The 16,552-nt window shown below is 42.7% G+C and overlaps 1 protein-coding gene across 1 annotated transcript in view; it reads right to left on the reverse strand.

Annotated features, from left to right (window-relative positions):
* LOC144762274 (ATP-binding cassette sub-family C member 10-like) overlaps positions 1-16,552 on the reverse strand; it is a 1,353,417-nt gene that overhangs the window by 425,518 nt on the left and 911,347 nt on the right. The window contains exon 15 of the mRNA XM_078647416.1: positions 4,545-4,734. Within this exon, the coding sequence (XP_078503542.1) occupies positions 4,545-4,734 (190 nt within the window). The remainder of the gene's footprint in view (positions 1-4,544; positions 4,735-16,552) is intronic.

Here is a 16,552-nt window from a genome sequence, read left to right on the forward strand (position 1 = left end):
GCATTCCCCCGCAAAAAGCCTCGTAATAGTGACGCAGTGAAATCTATGAGATTTCACTGCGTCACTTTTAGGACACTGTTACGTCAAAATCTTGCACCTGCCTCACAGCAGGCGTAAGACTGAGGCAAACGCTTTCACATGGGGCTTTCCCCATGTGAAAGGATGCATTGCTGGAGTTACGTCATTTTTGTGACACACTCCAGCAATTCGTCACTTTTGCGCTTACAGATACATCAGAAATACTGACTTATCTGTAAGTCCTAGAAACATGATGCGTCATACATTAAATATAATGCATCATTGGTGTCACAAGGAGTGCACAGTGAAAAGTGACGCATCGCTGTTTTCATAAATAAGGCTCTCAGTGTGCTTCCTAATCTGAGGTAACACAGGTGACATGATTGTGAAAGCTTCAAATTATTTTATGTAATCATGCACACACTATTTATTCTTTCTCAAAAATGTAAAAGCTATTAATTTGCCCCAAAATCGATTTTTCAATAACATTTTAGAAACACAGTGCAGGTCCTATGTACAAGCATTCCATTTCAGTACTGAAAAGTCACTATTTTACAAAATACATTTCCTATCTCTTGCAAACATTCCTACCAAGCATTACCCAAAAAATGAAACAAACCAACAGCAAAGAAACTCAGTCTACTTCCTAATCTGAGGTAACACAGGTGACATCATTGAGAAAGGTTCAAATATTTTTTTGTAATCAGGCACACACTATTTATTCCTTCTCAAAAATCTAAAACCAATTGCTTTGCCCCAAAATTGATTTTTGAATAACATTTTACAAACAGAGTGCAAATCCTATGTACAAGCATTCCATTTCAGTACTGAAAACTCTCTATTTTACAAAATACATTTCCTCTCTCTTGCAAACATTCCTACCAAGCATTACCCAAAAAAATGACACAAACCAACAGCAAAGAAACTCAGTCTACTTCCCAATCTGAGGTAACACAGGTAACATCTTTGTAAAAGATTCAAATATTTTTATGTAACTATGCACACACTATTTATTCCTTCTTAAAAATGTAAAAGCCATTGATTTGCACTAAAATAGTTTTTCAATTACCATTTTAGGAACAGAACACAGGTCCTATGTACAAGCATTCATTTTCACTACTGAAAGCCATTAATTTGCCCTAAAACCGTTTTTTAATTAATATTTTATGAACAGAGCACATATCCTATTTACAAGCATTCATTTTCACTACTAAAACCCATTGCTTTGCACTAAAATCGTTTTTCAATTAACATTTTAGAAACAGAGCACAGATCCTATATACAAGCATTCATTTTCACTACTGAAACTCATTGATTTGCACTAAAATCGTTTTTCAATTACCATTTTAGGAACAGAACACAGGTCCTATTTACAAGCATTCATTTTCACTACTGAAACCCATTGATTTACCCTAAAATTGTTTTTTAAAATAACATTTTAGATACAGAGTGCAAGTCCTATGTACAACCATTCAACTTCACTACTAAAACATCACTATTTCACAAAATACAAATCCTCTATTTTGCAAATATAGAAACCATGCATTTTCAAAAAGCATCACACAAACCAACAGCAAAGAAAATCAATGTGCTTCTTAATCTGAACTCTCTATCTAAATGAATCATAACTCACCTTTACAAATGCTTTGGGAGATTCAGAACAGTGTTAGATACACACACCAATATTTCTTTAGCAGAGCAAAAGGTATGTTCTCCAGGCACTGCAACCATTAATGGCACAGAAAACCTCTAATTCTACACAAATATTGCTCATGGTAACCAATCAAAACTCTTCCCTCTCTATTTTCAAACCAACACCCTTCCCCCCCTCAGCCTTTTTTACCTGTTACCATAGCAACTCCCTCCTCACTGAGCTCTCAAGGTTAAAAGTTTATTCTAAATGAACTCAGCAAGGATGTTTGACCTCTCAATACACCAGCTTATCCGCTGCAATCTTTCTTTAAATGACTTTTTCTTAACCATTCAAATTACTTCTTCCACAGAACAGAACCATGCACCCTAACTTCCAGTTTTCAACTATCTGAATCCACCAATCATTGCTTATGATTCAAGAGCACTGAAACTCCACAGTTTTTTTTTTGCAAACTCCTACTGTTCCAACTGCCATTTTATTCCTACACTTCATCTGACTGTACCAGAACCTCCTCTCACCATGTATTCTGTCTGGTTTATTGGACATAGCTATATCCACTGGGCTCAAAGGTATGCAGCTCTCAGAAATTTTCACAACCTTGATTTACCAAATGTGCACATCAAATGGATTGGCCAAAGAGGATTAAGATGTCATCAATTGATACCATTGGTGAAAACCTTTCACCATCTGCCACACCCTGACCTCATAATTTTGCACTGTGGTGGAAATGACCTAGGCACTTTGACTGGGGTAGGTCTGGAAATGGTTTTAAAGGAAGCCTTTGGGCAATTGATGACACTTTTTCCACAAACTGCCTTGGTATATTCCAATATATGCCAAAGACAGAAATGGAAGTGGTCCAACCAATTTTGTCCACAATTTGAGAAAGCACGGAAACATGTGAATAAATCTGTTTCTGCTTACATGAGAGACTATGGAATGGGTTCAATATACAACAATAACTTGCGTTACAACATGCAAGATATTTACAGAGAAGATGGTGTGCACTTCTCAGATGAGGGGAATAGAATATTCCTCCTGAATTTAATATATATTGTCAATGTGTTTGAAGAGCTAAATTGCCCACGGGAGGGCTATATTGTCTTTTTTGTTAATAGCTATGTGATGCAAATGACGGTTAATAGCTTATCGGACCTACCGTAGCAAAAATGAAGGTAGTAACAATGAGGGCGAAATACATATGATGAATTCGAATTGCCGCAATAATAACTGTATAACTTTGCGTCTAAAAACATTGATACAGAAATGTCGTGTTTGAATTTTAACAAAAAAACTACATTTCCCATCTAACTTCCTGTGAATCCACAGGAAGTGAGATCAGCAATAGAAAAGTTCTGCCGGGTCCTTCAAAATATAGGAGGAGCATGAACATTGATGCACTGACCGTGAACAAGCAACTGTTGGTTGCGAAACGCGTTGGTTGTACTTTGAAATGCTGGAGTATCGACAATGAAATAAAGGATTGGGGAAGAAACCTTTTGGCGAGTGCGGACTTATTTCTCTTGAAAAAGGGAGTTGTGGAATATATGAAAGCGGGGCTCTGCTTAGAAGTCCAAGCACCGGTGGAAAGAGCGCCATTGGACCGCAAAATCGAGCCAAGGCTGTGGATATATATATATATGTACACACACACACACAGAGAAAGCGAGCAAAATGTATCTACTTATGTAGTGTGATTCCGTACCGCTTGATTTCCAGGAGAGTGGCTTGCAGTCCTGTGATTGGTGATGTGAGTTATGTGACTTACTGTAAGGCTTCACTGATGTAGATTTGAGCCTGCATGTCTGTAGTAGCTGGAGGAGATATAAGTGTATCTTTGGTGATCAACAATATTCGTGCTCATTTTGGGGGCATGTTCTATTATTTGTGCTTGCCTCCCTAAGCCCCTACTTGTTTTTCCCTTAACTACACCCATTTAGTTGTAGATGTTCACCATTTATCTACCACTACCCCTGACCCTTTCACATTTACTACTAATACAGAGACTCCCACATGCGGAGTTCTCCACACTTGTAGCTGAGACCATGCACATAAAGCCTAGGCACACATTTCTTTTCATAGTTTTGTGAAGAGTGCTTATAAGTAAAGTAGTGTAATTGTAGTACTACATTACGTACTCAAAAATGAATTTATGAATAGGAACCTTAGTATTTCAGAAATAAATATAAGCATTTCCTTATTTGGATCGCAGGGTAGGAATGGCAAAAACATTTTGTGACATTCTCACTGATGTAAGGCTGGACAATGGTTTTCTGTTTGATTAAATGAATGATAAACACTTGTATATTGTAATATACACCAATATGCTTCTATGAACTGAAGTAACTGTGAAGAGAGGTTAAAGCAAGGAAACGTTTGAAAACTGATGTAGTCCTACATCTCAGTTGAAGCCATCAAGAGAGGGCTCCAGCCTCGCGTTTATCAGATGGGTATTTCATAGCCAACACTTAATGGAAGAAACTAGACCTTGCCATGGTTGTTAGCTTGTAAGTAGGAGGTGATTGCAAGTGAGTCACCCATCATTGACAACTGGCGATATTGAGAGAAAGTGGGTGATATTCTTGCTATTGGATTTGTTGTATTGATTCACTATGAATGCTTTTGAGGCATAGGTGTAAATGTACTTATCATTGTGTGAGCTCTAACTGCAACACTTTGCAGGAACTTGTATTAGCACTGCCTTGGATTAGGAATTTCAAGAACGTTTAAAGAGGGTGTGCAGTTTATAGCATTCTGTGAAACATTTGTTTACAAATCTGTCTGTGTAAAGTGGCAGAAACTGTTGGGAAATCACTTACAGTCCACAAATTGCCAGCATTACAATAAGCTTATGGTATCAACAGTCACTTACCTTCATAACCCTTTGAAGCAGCCCGTCATGGATGGTTGATGAAGCACGGATTGTGCCATGAGCGAACATGAAGGGACGGATAATTGTTAGAATACAGTTGGCCACTGTGATGCATCCGAAAACTGTGAGGTAGAACTCTGCATCCTCAGAGATGCTCAGCTGTGCAGGATCAGTGACGGTGGTGGGGTGTCTAGTGGATCAGAAACAGTTAAACAATGTGAAACCCTGGATTCATTTGTAATATAAAGCTGATAAGGCAGGTTCCACTCCTTATATCTATATGTGGTTCATTACTGTCAGATGACTGCCCTACATAGTTCAGTAAACACAGACACAATGCTCTTTGTGAGCCAACAAATGATTATAATATCAGTCTTGATTTCATATACTGAGGTGACTAGAAAACCTGGAGCATGATTTAAAAAGGATGGGCACATGGTTTAGGAGGCAGTAGGTGATAATGGTATGTTAAGCAAATATAACTTAATGGGATACTGTGGATATACCATTATGTTAAACAAATATAACTTAATGGGATACTGTGGATATACCATATACCCCACATATTCAAAGGAGCAGTACAGAATGGGCAGATCTAACACCGTCTGCCTGCAACAAATATGAAACTATATGGCTTTTAACCCCTTCGGCGCTAATGACAAAGCCAGCTCGTCATGGGCGTTACCTGCGCTACGCGGATGACGAGCTGGCTTTGTCATAAACAAGCCATTTTTGAAATTCCCGCGCACAGCGGGAAAACGCGGTAGCGCGGTAGGGGTTAATTTCTCCAGTATAATTCTAAACTTTGTACACAATTGCACAAGCCTATATAGGGCAGTAAAGTTTGAGGTTTTGAAGTTGTTGACAGAAAAATATGCTTTAAGAACATCAAAGCTCTTCCCACTATATGTCTTAGCACTCTGTTTCATTGGCATCGCTCATCCTGGTAATGTACAGGGGAGCAGGGAAAGTCCCCAGTGCATCTTCGAAAACTTGGAGAAAGTCAAAGGAGATTAACAGGACACGCACTAATGATGTACAGAAATGCATCCAAGGTTTCCCTCCCTGTGCATGAAACCATTCCAAGATGGCTGACTGTCCACTATTGTTTAAAGAATGAAACCTATCTGAGATGGTGGCAAATCTCACATATCCCAACCTTATTTCCTGCATCATATTTCTTCCTTTAAAAGGCGTCCATATCATCAACTAGGTAAGCTGGGATGCAGTTGCCTGATTTTTTGCTATGTTCTTCACTCCGTTGTTATAATTTAAATGAACTACACAGTTCTCTGCTTTAGTCGAGAGGTCACTTTCCAGCCCTATCTTACTTGCCATGGCTTGCTTCATCTTCATCTACTCTTCTCGAGACTGTTTTTATCTTGTCCTTGAATGATAATTAGCCAGTAAACGAGTTACTACAATAGGCTGATACTAAAATGTCAACATCCCACTTTGGGAGGTATCTCTCTCCCAAATGTAATCCAAATGTTTAGTTATACTCATGTTCACTCGCTTCCTGTCAAACCGCGACAATTCATAAAATCAGTTTCAAAATGCTTTATTCGGTTTGTACAGGTACAACATAAAATCAATAAAGTATGTTTAAAAATAAAATCTACTCTTCTCAAGACAACTGGCTTTGAAATCCTTACTTTGTCTTATATTCCTCCATTTTGCTTTGGATTCCTGCAGATCAAGACCTTGCCCTTGGGTTTTTTGCTGCCATTATGTTTGTATTTTTTTTTTTTGCATTAACAGTTTTATTGGACAGTTCAATTTCCAATTTTCAGTTTTTGTCTGATCCTTTTTTTCATGCCTGTCTTTCCAACTTTCCCTTTCTTCCCATGACACCACTCTCTCATCTCGGACAACACAACATTTATGATATGCATTGTCCATGAGGTTACTTTTTGTAAGTCTGGGCGGTGAACTCCGCTTCACTTGCGGAGTTTGCGGAGTTGTCCGCACTCAGCGTTATGCGGAGCTCGCGCTCATCAACATCAAGTTGGGGAGCACGAGCAAGGAAAATCTACCTCCCGGCGTGATTATTCCTCATTCACCCTCCTCAACGTCAAGTTGGCGATTGCGAGGGAGGGAAATCAACCGCCAGGCAAGATTTGTCAACGCAGGCGGTTCGATTTCTCAATGTGAGTAGCCGCTTATGCTTCTTGAGAAACCTTTTTTTTTGCTTTGAGAAAGCTGTAGCTCGGGAAGAAAATCTACTCAAGTGTCAGAAAGGAAGCAGCACCCGATTGCACTGTGCATGGTTCCGTTTGTGGTAATTTCACAGCGCGGACAAACACCCAGCACTGAAAATGATCATGAACTGCATTTTTTCTAACCCACTTCGCCGCATGTGGAGCTCTGCGTAGCACAGCAGAGTTTTTTTTGCACTTCGCGGAGTTCCACAAAGAGGAACTCCGCAAACTCCGCTCAGGCTTAATTGTTTTGTCAATATTAAATGGTGAATTGTTCTGCCCATGCGTAGGGATCCTAGAGCACTTTAAAAATTTATGTATATCTAACTTTGTACAACAATACGGTACATATATGTTTGCAAGGGGCATGACCATGCAGGCTACAAAGATGCTGAGCTAACAAGGAGCTCCATGCGGTGAGGACAAACCGTGATGATAATCCCAACTGACCTGCTGGTAATGGACAGAGGATTATTTCAGTGACTCAAGGGCTGCCTGATTTCCTGCTGGTAGGCCATTCTGCAGCGTGCTGTGACCGCGGCCTGGAGGGCCTGGATCCCCTTTTGGTCTACAATAGAAAAAGGTAGCTACTGTTGGTTGTTTTAATTGGAAATAGCCCTAAAACAATTAAAAGCTAGGGATAACTGGAATAACGGTCTCCCAGACAAACTATTCTCCAGTTTAGTAAATAAACAGGCTAAACTGCTATTAATTCACCGGGATGTCGAAGAACTGAGTAAAAAATCATATGCTAAGCAGTATCTCATGCTCTACAAATCTCCACTGGATCCTTATTATTTGAAGCATCCTTGGCCCCTTGAACGGAAAAAACACCAATGAGACACCAATTTGGATACATTCCCTTTAGAGCTTTCTGGTCTGGCTGGTTAGGACAAGGCTCAGATCATTCTTGCTGTTTGTGTGGTGCAGAGTTTGAGTCATTAGCTCATGTAATCTGTATGTGTCCTAACCTTGTTACTACTCAGAAATACTGGCTGAAACCGATGTTTAGGAGCCTGTCAATCAGAACTTGTCTGTCAGCAGTGGAGGTCTGTCTCAAGGGGAATCTAGCCAGATGACATCACGCTTCCTCAAATTTATGAAATTAGCTATCAAAGAAATGAATAATCGATAGCAGTCATCACTCTTTAAAAGAGCCTCCCTATGTTATTTTAATGTAATGACCTTTTAAAGTTCATTATGAACCTGAGTGGATGGTTGCAATATTTGACTTTGTACTTTTGTAGTCGACATAACAAACCTTTTAGTTAAAGAGTTTTTAATAAAACCGGTTGCTTCTCTGACTACTTGGTAATGGGATTTTTAAAACTTTTTTCATCATCCACCTTAACAAACCCAAGCTCATTACGCGCCTGATGAATCAGCTTATGATTGTTAATGTTTTTATGACACGTCTGTGTATTGCAAACATATTTAATTCATTTTGCAATAAGATTTGACTAAACTTGACTTTAACACTAATCACCCTTGACTACCCCGTTAACAAGGCTACATATTCTGTTAAATACCTCTGTAAAGTACTCCATAGGCAGCAGGAACAAGTAGTCTGATGTAACTATGGTCCCGTGATTGATGGCCTATTCTGCCGAATAGCCCTGTGGTTGGGACTCCCACTCTTTTTGACCTTAATTAAAATTATAATCCTTCCAAAATTGCTGTCTCTTTTTTCAAATATTCGTAATGACCATTTCTTTGATATGTTTCACTTCCTTCTCACCAGGGCCCTCTGGAGAAATAAACCTGCTCGAATTGCCTGGTACATGCTTGTCCTACCCAACGAACAGTGGGGATTTGAGCTTCCAGATCCTGGGATTTATTATTATTCAGCGCAATGCCACTTCGCTAGGTCCTTGTATTCCCTACCTTGTCTTGGAGCATGCCCACATGGGCGGGATTCCATTAGCCTCTCTCCTTCCTACAGGCCTATCGAAACTTGGGAAGGAAATGTGTAATGTCACCTTAACTTACTGGGCTTGGAGGGCATTATGTTTCAGATCTGGTGGGGCCTATTTATAATCTCTGGCTGTTAAATTGTTCTCTAACCCCACTGTCCTACTCCCGGAAAAGCGCACACTCTCCTACTCACGGTAAAGCGCACACTCTCCTACTCATGGTAAAGTGCACACTCTCCTACTCATGGTAAAGCGCACACTCTCCTACTCGCGGTAAAGCGCACACTCTCCTACTCATGGTAAAGCGCACACTCTCCTACTCATGGTAGAGCGCACAGTGCAGAATACCCTGTCCAAGATGTCAATGTTAGAGATGGGACACTTATACGTAGTAGTCACCTTTATGTCTTTGTACCAGTTAGGATCTCAAAGTGATGCTAATGCTCTTGATAATTATATATACGCTTGTTTGGGTGATATAGTGAAAAAGACCCTCCCAGGGTTTGCGTAGGAACCTGTTGCATTTCTGCCACAAAACCAACTGATAACATCGATAAGATGGATTCCGAGGCTCTATGGTCAGGTGTCACAGCTCCAGATGGCCTGGACAGATTTGGTTAGGGCGTGAGAGGTCGAGTTAGGCATTTCCATACCCGCTAACTGGTAGAATTATTGTTGCACACAAACTGGATCCATATTATGAACTACAGGCACAAGCTATTACATTATACATTCCTACACTGGGCCTATGTTACCCCACGGAAGAAATACATAATTGACCCCCCCATACCCTCACAGAAGCCTATGCTGTAGGCATGATGATGACACTTTCCTTCACTTTGCTAGTGAATGTCCCCCTGTTCAGTCTTTTTGGCGGGAAATCCTTATCCTGATAGCAGATATTACTCACCATTTCCTGCATCAGGACCCACTTATAACCCTACTTAGCTAGGTCAAGGGTGTCCCATCTGGAGTTAAATGACTCACTGAAATTGCACTCCTACTGGCCAAATGTATGGTGGTGCTGACCTGGGGTCATATCTAAGTTTCAACTGTCGCTGATTGGCTGTATGATGTGGCAGTCTGTCACAAGATTGAAACCTATGCACTGTAACAACTAACTGCATCCTGGCCGCCATGGGAAATAAGAGAAGAAGACAAGCCTATCTTGTTCATACTTGATCTGACGAGTCTCTGGATCCACTCAATGTGGGGCTTGAGTGACCCTTCCGCCCCAGTAATAAACTCTGTTATCCAGTATTGGGGTATCTTTTCACATGCTTAGAATCCTCCCCGCCGACGAGGCGGGAGTCTCGCGGTACAATAAAACATATATATTACAGTCATAATAACATTATACTATAGGCTACTGTGGATAGCAAAGTCACTACATTAGCCTATCAATGGTGAAATCTCCTCAGAAGTTGAGTGAATCTGCAGCGCCGACGAAGAAAATTCCATCGTTGCCGAGAACTCTGTTGACAATGCCGTCGGCAAGTGTATCATCGCCGTCGATGCCTACTTCGTCCTCGACACCCATCCCGTCAACGATGCCACCGCCATCGATGACAATGCACCGTTCGTCGACGAGTACGCCGTCGACGATGATACCAATTCCGTCAACGAGCCCACCGTCGATGACACTATCGCCGATGAGCCCACAACCGACGATGATTTTACTCTCGAGGACGAGCCCTCCATCGAAGACGACGGCTTTTCCGTCGACGACCTCAATGATTTCAACGTCGACGGTATCTTCAAATATGGCAATTTCAACGGATACTGACTCACCATCTATGTATATTTCATCAACGCTGAAGCGTAAAAGGCCTGCAAATCTACAAATCACGCCAGATTTAAGATCTAAATTGTCATCTTCATGACAATTTTATCAAGATGTGTCACATCTTTCACCTTTACCTCCTAGCCCATATTTGGAGGAGTCAGATGATGAAGACCCCTTTGGTCCAGCACATGACCCTTCTCAGCTCTGAATAAAATATCAGGAGGATGATGATGAGGAGGAATATTATGAACCCTGAGAGTCTTTAAGAGGCCCTCAAGCATCCTTTCACCAAGAACCTATGGTTCAGATGCCTGCTGCCTTGATGCAAGACCTCACAGCAATGTTGAGGGACTAGAATGCTCGCTTTCTTCCAGTACCAGTCCTGGAAAGAGACCCTGCACCTACAGCTGTGCAGGTTGCATCTCCGGCTACCCCTGTCTCAGTACCTCAGGTATCCCTGCCTTCTCAATTCCTTCAGGATGATGACAGAGACACAGGGGCTGAAGAATGAGAAATACCAAACTCGCCCACAACTGTGGACGAGTGGGATGAGTATCTTATTCCAACACCAACCTCGCCAGTTCCCCAGGCTGTTGACTCTCCTCCTGAGGACATAGGAGGTTTTCATGCTATCATGGAAAGGGCGGCCACTAGATTCCATCGGTCAATGCCGGTATAGAAGACAGAATGTTTTCTTTATGATTTCAAGGACCAAGGCAGAAAGTCGGTTCGTTCAATTCCAATAATAGATCATATCTGGGAAGAAGGGGTAAAGATAATGAAGACTCCGTTCTCAATTCCGGCAATCTTTACTAGAATTGACAAGAAATACAAGGCGCCAGATGATGCTCCCGCTTAGCTCTCAGGACACCCTAGACCAGACGCCGTCATCTCACAGGCGGCTCAAAGGAAATCCCGAAATCCTTCTGTCCCAATAACGACTCCACCAGCCAAGGATGGTAGGTGCCTAGACAACATTGGTAAATGTTTTACCACCATGGCAGGCACTACAGTTCGTGCCACGAATTGCTTAGCGATTTTAGGCAGATACGATCAACAATTATGGTCAAACATTTCACCTTATCTGGAGTATCTGCATGAGGTAAAAAAACAAGAAGCGAGAAAAATTCTTCTGGAGAGTGAAAGAGCTGCTTTTGAGATTAATGATATCTCTATGGACATGGCTTCTTTTGGGTTTCGCCAACTTGCTGGAGCAGCAACCCTTGGACGTCAGGGTTGGCTGAAATCCACTAATTTTCACCCAAAGGTCCAAACGAAAATTCTAGACATGCCCTTTGGCGGAGATTTGTTATTTGGCAAACACATAGATGAGGCATTGCAGGAAATTAAAAAGGACACTGATACTGCTGGAGCATTGGGTACCTTGCAGTACAGAAAAACACCATTGAGTGAGGGGCAGAGGCTCATACTCCTTTCGTGGTTGATACCAAAAATACCAGCAACAGGGTGGTCAAGGTCGATATGGATACCATCAACAGCACCGACTGCAGTCCTATAGGAATCCCCCAGTGGCCGCCTATAGACAACAAGGCAGAAGACGACAAACTCAAGGCAGAGATTCTGCTAGGAAACAGTGACAATCTTATGACACTTGCACCAGATATTCCACAAGTATTCAAGATTCCGAGGATATGCCAACATCTCTTGGAGAAAAATAACCACTGACAAGTGGGTTTTGGATATAATCAAATTTGGTCACACCATAGAATTCACCAATTTTCCCCCTCCTCATCCACCTCTGAAGAAAAATCCACTGCATCTTGCTCTGCTCAGAGAGGAGGTGAAAACCATGCTGTCATAGAGAAAGTGCCTCGCTCTCAAGCGGGAAAGGGATTTTATTCTCGCTTTTTTCTAATAAAGAAAAAGTCAGGGGAATGGAGACCAATCTTAGATCTGAGAAAGCTGAACAAATACCTTCAGAAACAGTCCTTCCGCATGGTGACACTCCAGGAAATCCTTCAGCTTTTGGATCATGCAGACTTCATGACAACGTTGGATCTCCAGGATGCGTACTTCCACATTCCAATTCATCCCAAACATCGAAGATTCCTAAAATTTACTGTGGCAGATGTACATTTCCAATTCAAAGTCTTCCCATTTGGCCTACGTTCAGCTCCAAGAGTCTTTACTAAATTCCTAGCACCAGTAGCAGCTCATCTCAGGCTACAGAACATCCAATTATTCCCGTATTTGGACGATGTGGTTGAAAAAGGCTCTGTTTTTCATCGGGCTTCTCTTGCAACAGCAAAATGCCTGCAAGTTTTTCACTCTCTAGGTCTCTCTCTGAACGTCCAAAAGTCAATCATCTATTCTTCCAAAATAATTCAATTTCTAGGGGCAAAGCTGGATACCGTTCAAGACAAAGCATTCTTGGCCAAAGAAAGACAATCTCGCCTGGTTTCTCTGGCGTCAGACCTCCTAAAAAGAAGGTTCACTTCAGTGAGGATGGTCAAATATTTTCTGGGGATATTGTCATCAGCGATTCTGCTAGTGCCTCATACACAACTGAGAATGAGACCAATTCAAGAGGAGCTGGACAATCAGTGGCTCCAGATCTCTGGTTCATTCGACGACCTAGTCCAAATAACTCCAGTTATGAGAGAAACTCTTTCTTGGTGGTGGCTTTCCACAAATTTCTCAATAGGGTTCACCTTTCAACCTTCAGTACCGGATTTCATCCTCACAATGGATGCCTCACTAGAAGGTTGGGGTGCACATCTTCAGGATCTTTGCACAAGAGGGAAGTGGTCTGCAGCAATGGCAAAGATGCACATCAACTTTTTGGAGCTTCAAGCCATTTTTCTGGCTCTACAGTCTTTTCTACCAAGACTTCAAGGATCTACGGTTCTCATTAGAACCGACAACACCAATTGCATGCATTATTTAAACAAGCAAGGGGGTACCCAGTCTCACATCATGTCCCAAGAGGCTCAAAGCATTTGGGAGTGGCTTCTCTTGCACGATATAGCGATCAAGGTGGAACATCTTCCAGGAGTCCAGACCACCTTGGCAGATACTCTAAGCAGGATGTCAAAATCCTGCCACGAATGGGAACTGAATCAAATGATTCTGGAGACTGTCTTTCGGAAGTGGGGCAAGCCAAATCTGGATCTCTTTGACTCCAGGAACAATCGGAAGTGGCCATACTTTGCAAGTTGGGAACCGGAGAAAGGCTCTTGGGGAAACGCCTTCTTGATGAAATGGACGGGGATTTTCGCTTACGCATTCCCTCCCTTTCCGCTAATCCCAAGACTTTTGCGCAAGTTCAAAATTGAACCATGCTGCATGATTCTAATTTCGCCGAAATGGCCGCATCAGCACTGGTTCACAGAACTTCTCCTTCTCTCCAAGCGCAAACCATTCCGCCTTCCAACAATACCGAACCTGTTGTCAATGAGCGAAGACCAGAGTCTTCATCCTCGTCCATTCCAACTGCAGCTTCATGCATGGTTTCTGGATTCTCGGAGTTCGAGGGGATAGATTTACCTCAAGACTGCAGAGTCGGAGGAGCTACGCTAGCAACCAAGATGGCCGCATAAGCTCCCGGCTCCGCCGACCTGCGCCAGTTGCTCACAAATCCTGACAATTATCCTGATTTCTCACCGGACTCCCGTGCAGCTGAGGTGCTCCTGACTCTAAAGGTGCAATCCCGGAATTTCTAGCTGCTTGAATAACAAAGATACGCCATGTTCCATTCTCGGCCTAACCCAGAGTTGAAGCCGGGGCCTCGATTTCTAACCCAGCCAGGTTGGAGTTGAATAACATCGGCCGCGGGACGTAGGTAGCGTCCAGTCTCCGAAGTGGAGTGTTTCTTGTCCGTTTCGGATGGTGGATCGGTGGCAGTTTTATCTCGCAGCTACGGCGGCGTGACACATCGGTTGCTGTGGTCGGGGATATGCTGCCCGGAGGCCCCGTTGGGCTCCCAGGGTCGATGGGCTTGGTTCCTCGCTGGCGGCGACGGTGTTGAGATCGTGCTTTTGAGTGTACCTACAGTTGTCATCGGATTTGCCTGTGCCTGGTGCCCCGGAGTAGTCGACCTCCGGGGTTCAGAGACCTGCTTGGTCACTTCGTGAGGTGCGATGGAGCGGGTGGAATGTATACCGTCGCTGCATACTGTAATGGCCGCCATTGGGGAGCTCCATTCACAGGTGACCGCCATCATCCAGAGGATGGTCGTAACGGTCGATATCATCTGCCGGAGACCGGACTCCGACCCTTTGTTGGTTGTGGAACAAGCTGTTTTACCCGCGGAGCAAGAAGCGTCTGAGACGGAGGGCCCCGCGCTGAAGCCAGACTTGGAATCTTTTGTCGACCCCCGAACGACTGCTAGCACGCCCCAGACTATCGAATCTACATCATGCCCTATGCCGATACCGCCCCAGATGGACATGGATGATCTTATATTTCAGAGCGAGCTCTCCAGTGACTGTAGGATTGTTACCTCAACCTTTTTCTCCTGGATGGTTCAAATACGCTCTAGCGATTTATCTTTGGTGGACAGCGGACATCGTTTGACTCTTAGACTTTGTGTACTATTATCCTGGCCTCAATCCTTCCGTACTGACTTTGAACTTTCTCAACATTTTGATACTCTCATTGGGAAGGCGGATCGAGCGGACAGGGCTTGCATGAAAAATCGCAGTGGACAGGGTTGACTTTGACTGGATGGGTTTGAACAATTACTTCATTTGATACAGGATTTGTAACCTATATTAGAGTGGGAGTTGGGTGGTTCTTACAAGCTACCCCCCGTCTGATTTTAATTGTTGCATTGTATTTTTCTGGATACGTGTAGGGGCGGGTTGCTACTGGCGGGGGGTAAGGGGGACCGGGGGCCTGTTTGATATTTCCTCCTCCATTCTTTCTTTTTCCTTCTTTTAGGTCTAGTTCCGGGGCGACAGGCACACTGCTAGTGGGGATGGGCCATAGCCTTTGCAGGGGTGCAGGGTGGGGGGATTGGGGAGAGGTTTGTTATTTTGCCTTAGTTTAGTTCTATGGCCTTTTTTTCTTTCCTTTTTTCTTTTACGAGTGACGGGTTGTTTATCCTGTATTGATTTTCTTATGTATCGGGGTGTCCGATTTGGTCTTCATTATCCTGAACTATGGGTGGGTGAGCCCTGCTGGCTGCTACTTCGCTGGATTGTTGATCGTACTTCTCCTTATTGATGTACCGAACTAGGTTGACATTGCATACTCCTTTGAATTGAATTTTCCACATTGATTTATTCGCTCACCTATCGCAATATTGTATTTTATGTATGACAACCGATATGTGTAAATTTCTCTTGTTTTCTTCAATAAAACCCTTAAAAAAAAAAAAAGACTGCAGAGTCATTTTGAACAGAGCGAGAGCTCCTTCTACGTTGATGACCTATGCCTAAAAATGGAAGAGATTTTGTTGCTGGTGCAGCAACAGGAATTTACTTCCGCTGAAATGTTCTCCAGATAAGGTTCTACCTTATTTATTGGCATTATCTAAATCTGGTCTCATGTTTGCTTCTGTTAAATTGCATCTAGCTGCCATTTCCACACACAGACGGTCTTCAGGAGTGACATCCCTTTGTTCCAATCGTCTCATTAGGCAGTTCCTGAAAGGGCTTTTCAGAACTTTTCCACCTATTAAGGCTCCTCGTTTAACCTTCTAATAAGCCATGCTAACATAACATGCATTCAAAGGAGGCCGTAGGCCATACTTCACCCTCCCTTGATCGGAGAACACACAATAAAGGGGGCAAGATTCATAGACTGCAGAGTTCAAATCTGAATGAAACAGAACCAAGTTCAGAAATGTTACCAAACTTGAAAATTGGGAGTAATAATCCGAATTAAAAAGTACCCAAGTCAGTGTAAACATCCACGAGTGGCCAAAAAAGAAAATGTAAAAAACATTTATACATCAGAGAAAAAGTTCACGAGTCCGGTACATGTCTATGAAGTAGAAAAAATTACACTTCAATCCAACAGCGTATAGGCACTGTATGTCGCAACTGCCTCCAACAGGAAGACGTTGTCGTCATCCATGAACATTTCAGCCATCCAATTAAGTAATGGAAATGAATATACATGTTGCTCAACCACCGGAGCCTC

This window comes from Lissotriton helveticus, chromosome 6 (genome assembly GCF_964261635.1).
Source record: "Lissotriton helveticus chromosome 6, aLisHel1.1, whole genome shotgun sequence".
NCBI lineage: Eukaryota > Metazoa > Chordata > Amphibia > Caudata > Salamandridae > Lissotriton > Lissotriton helveticus.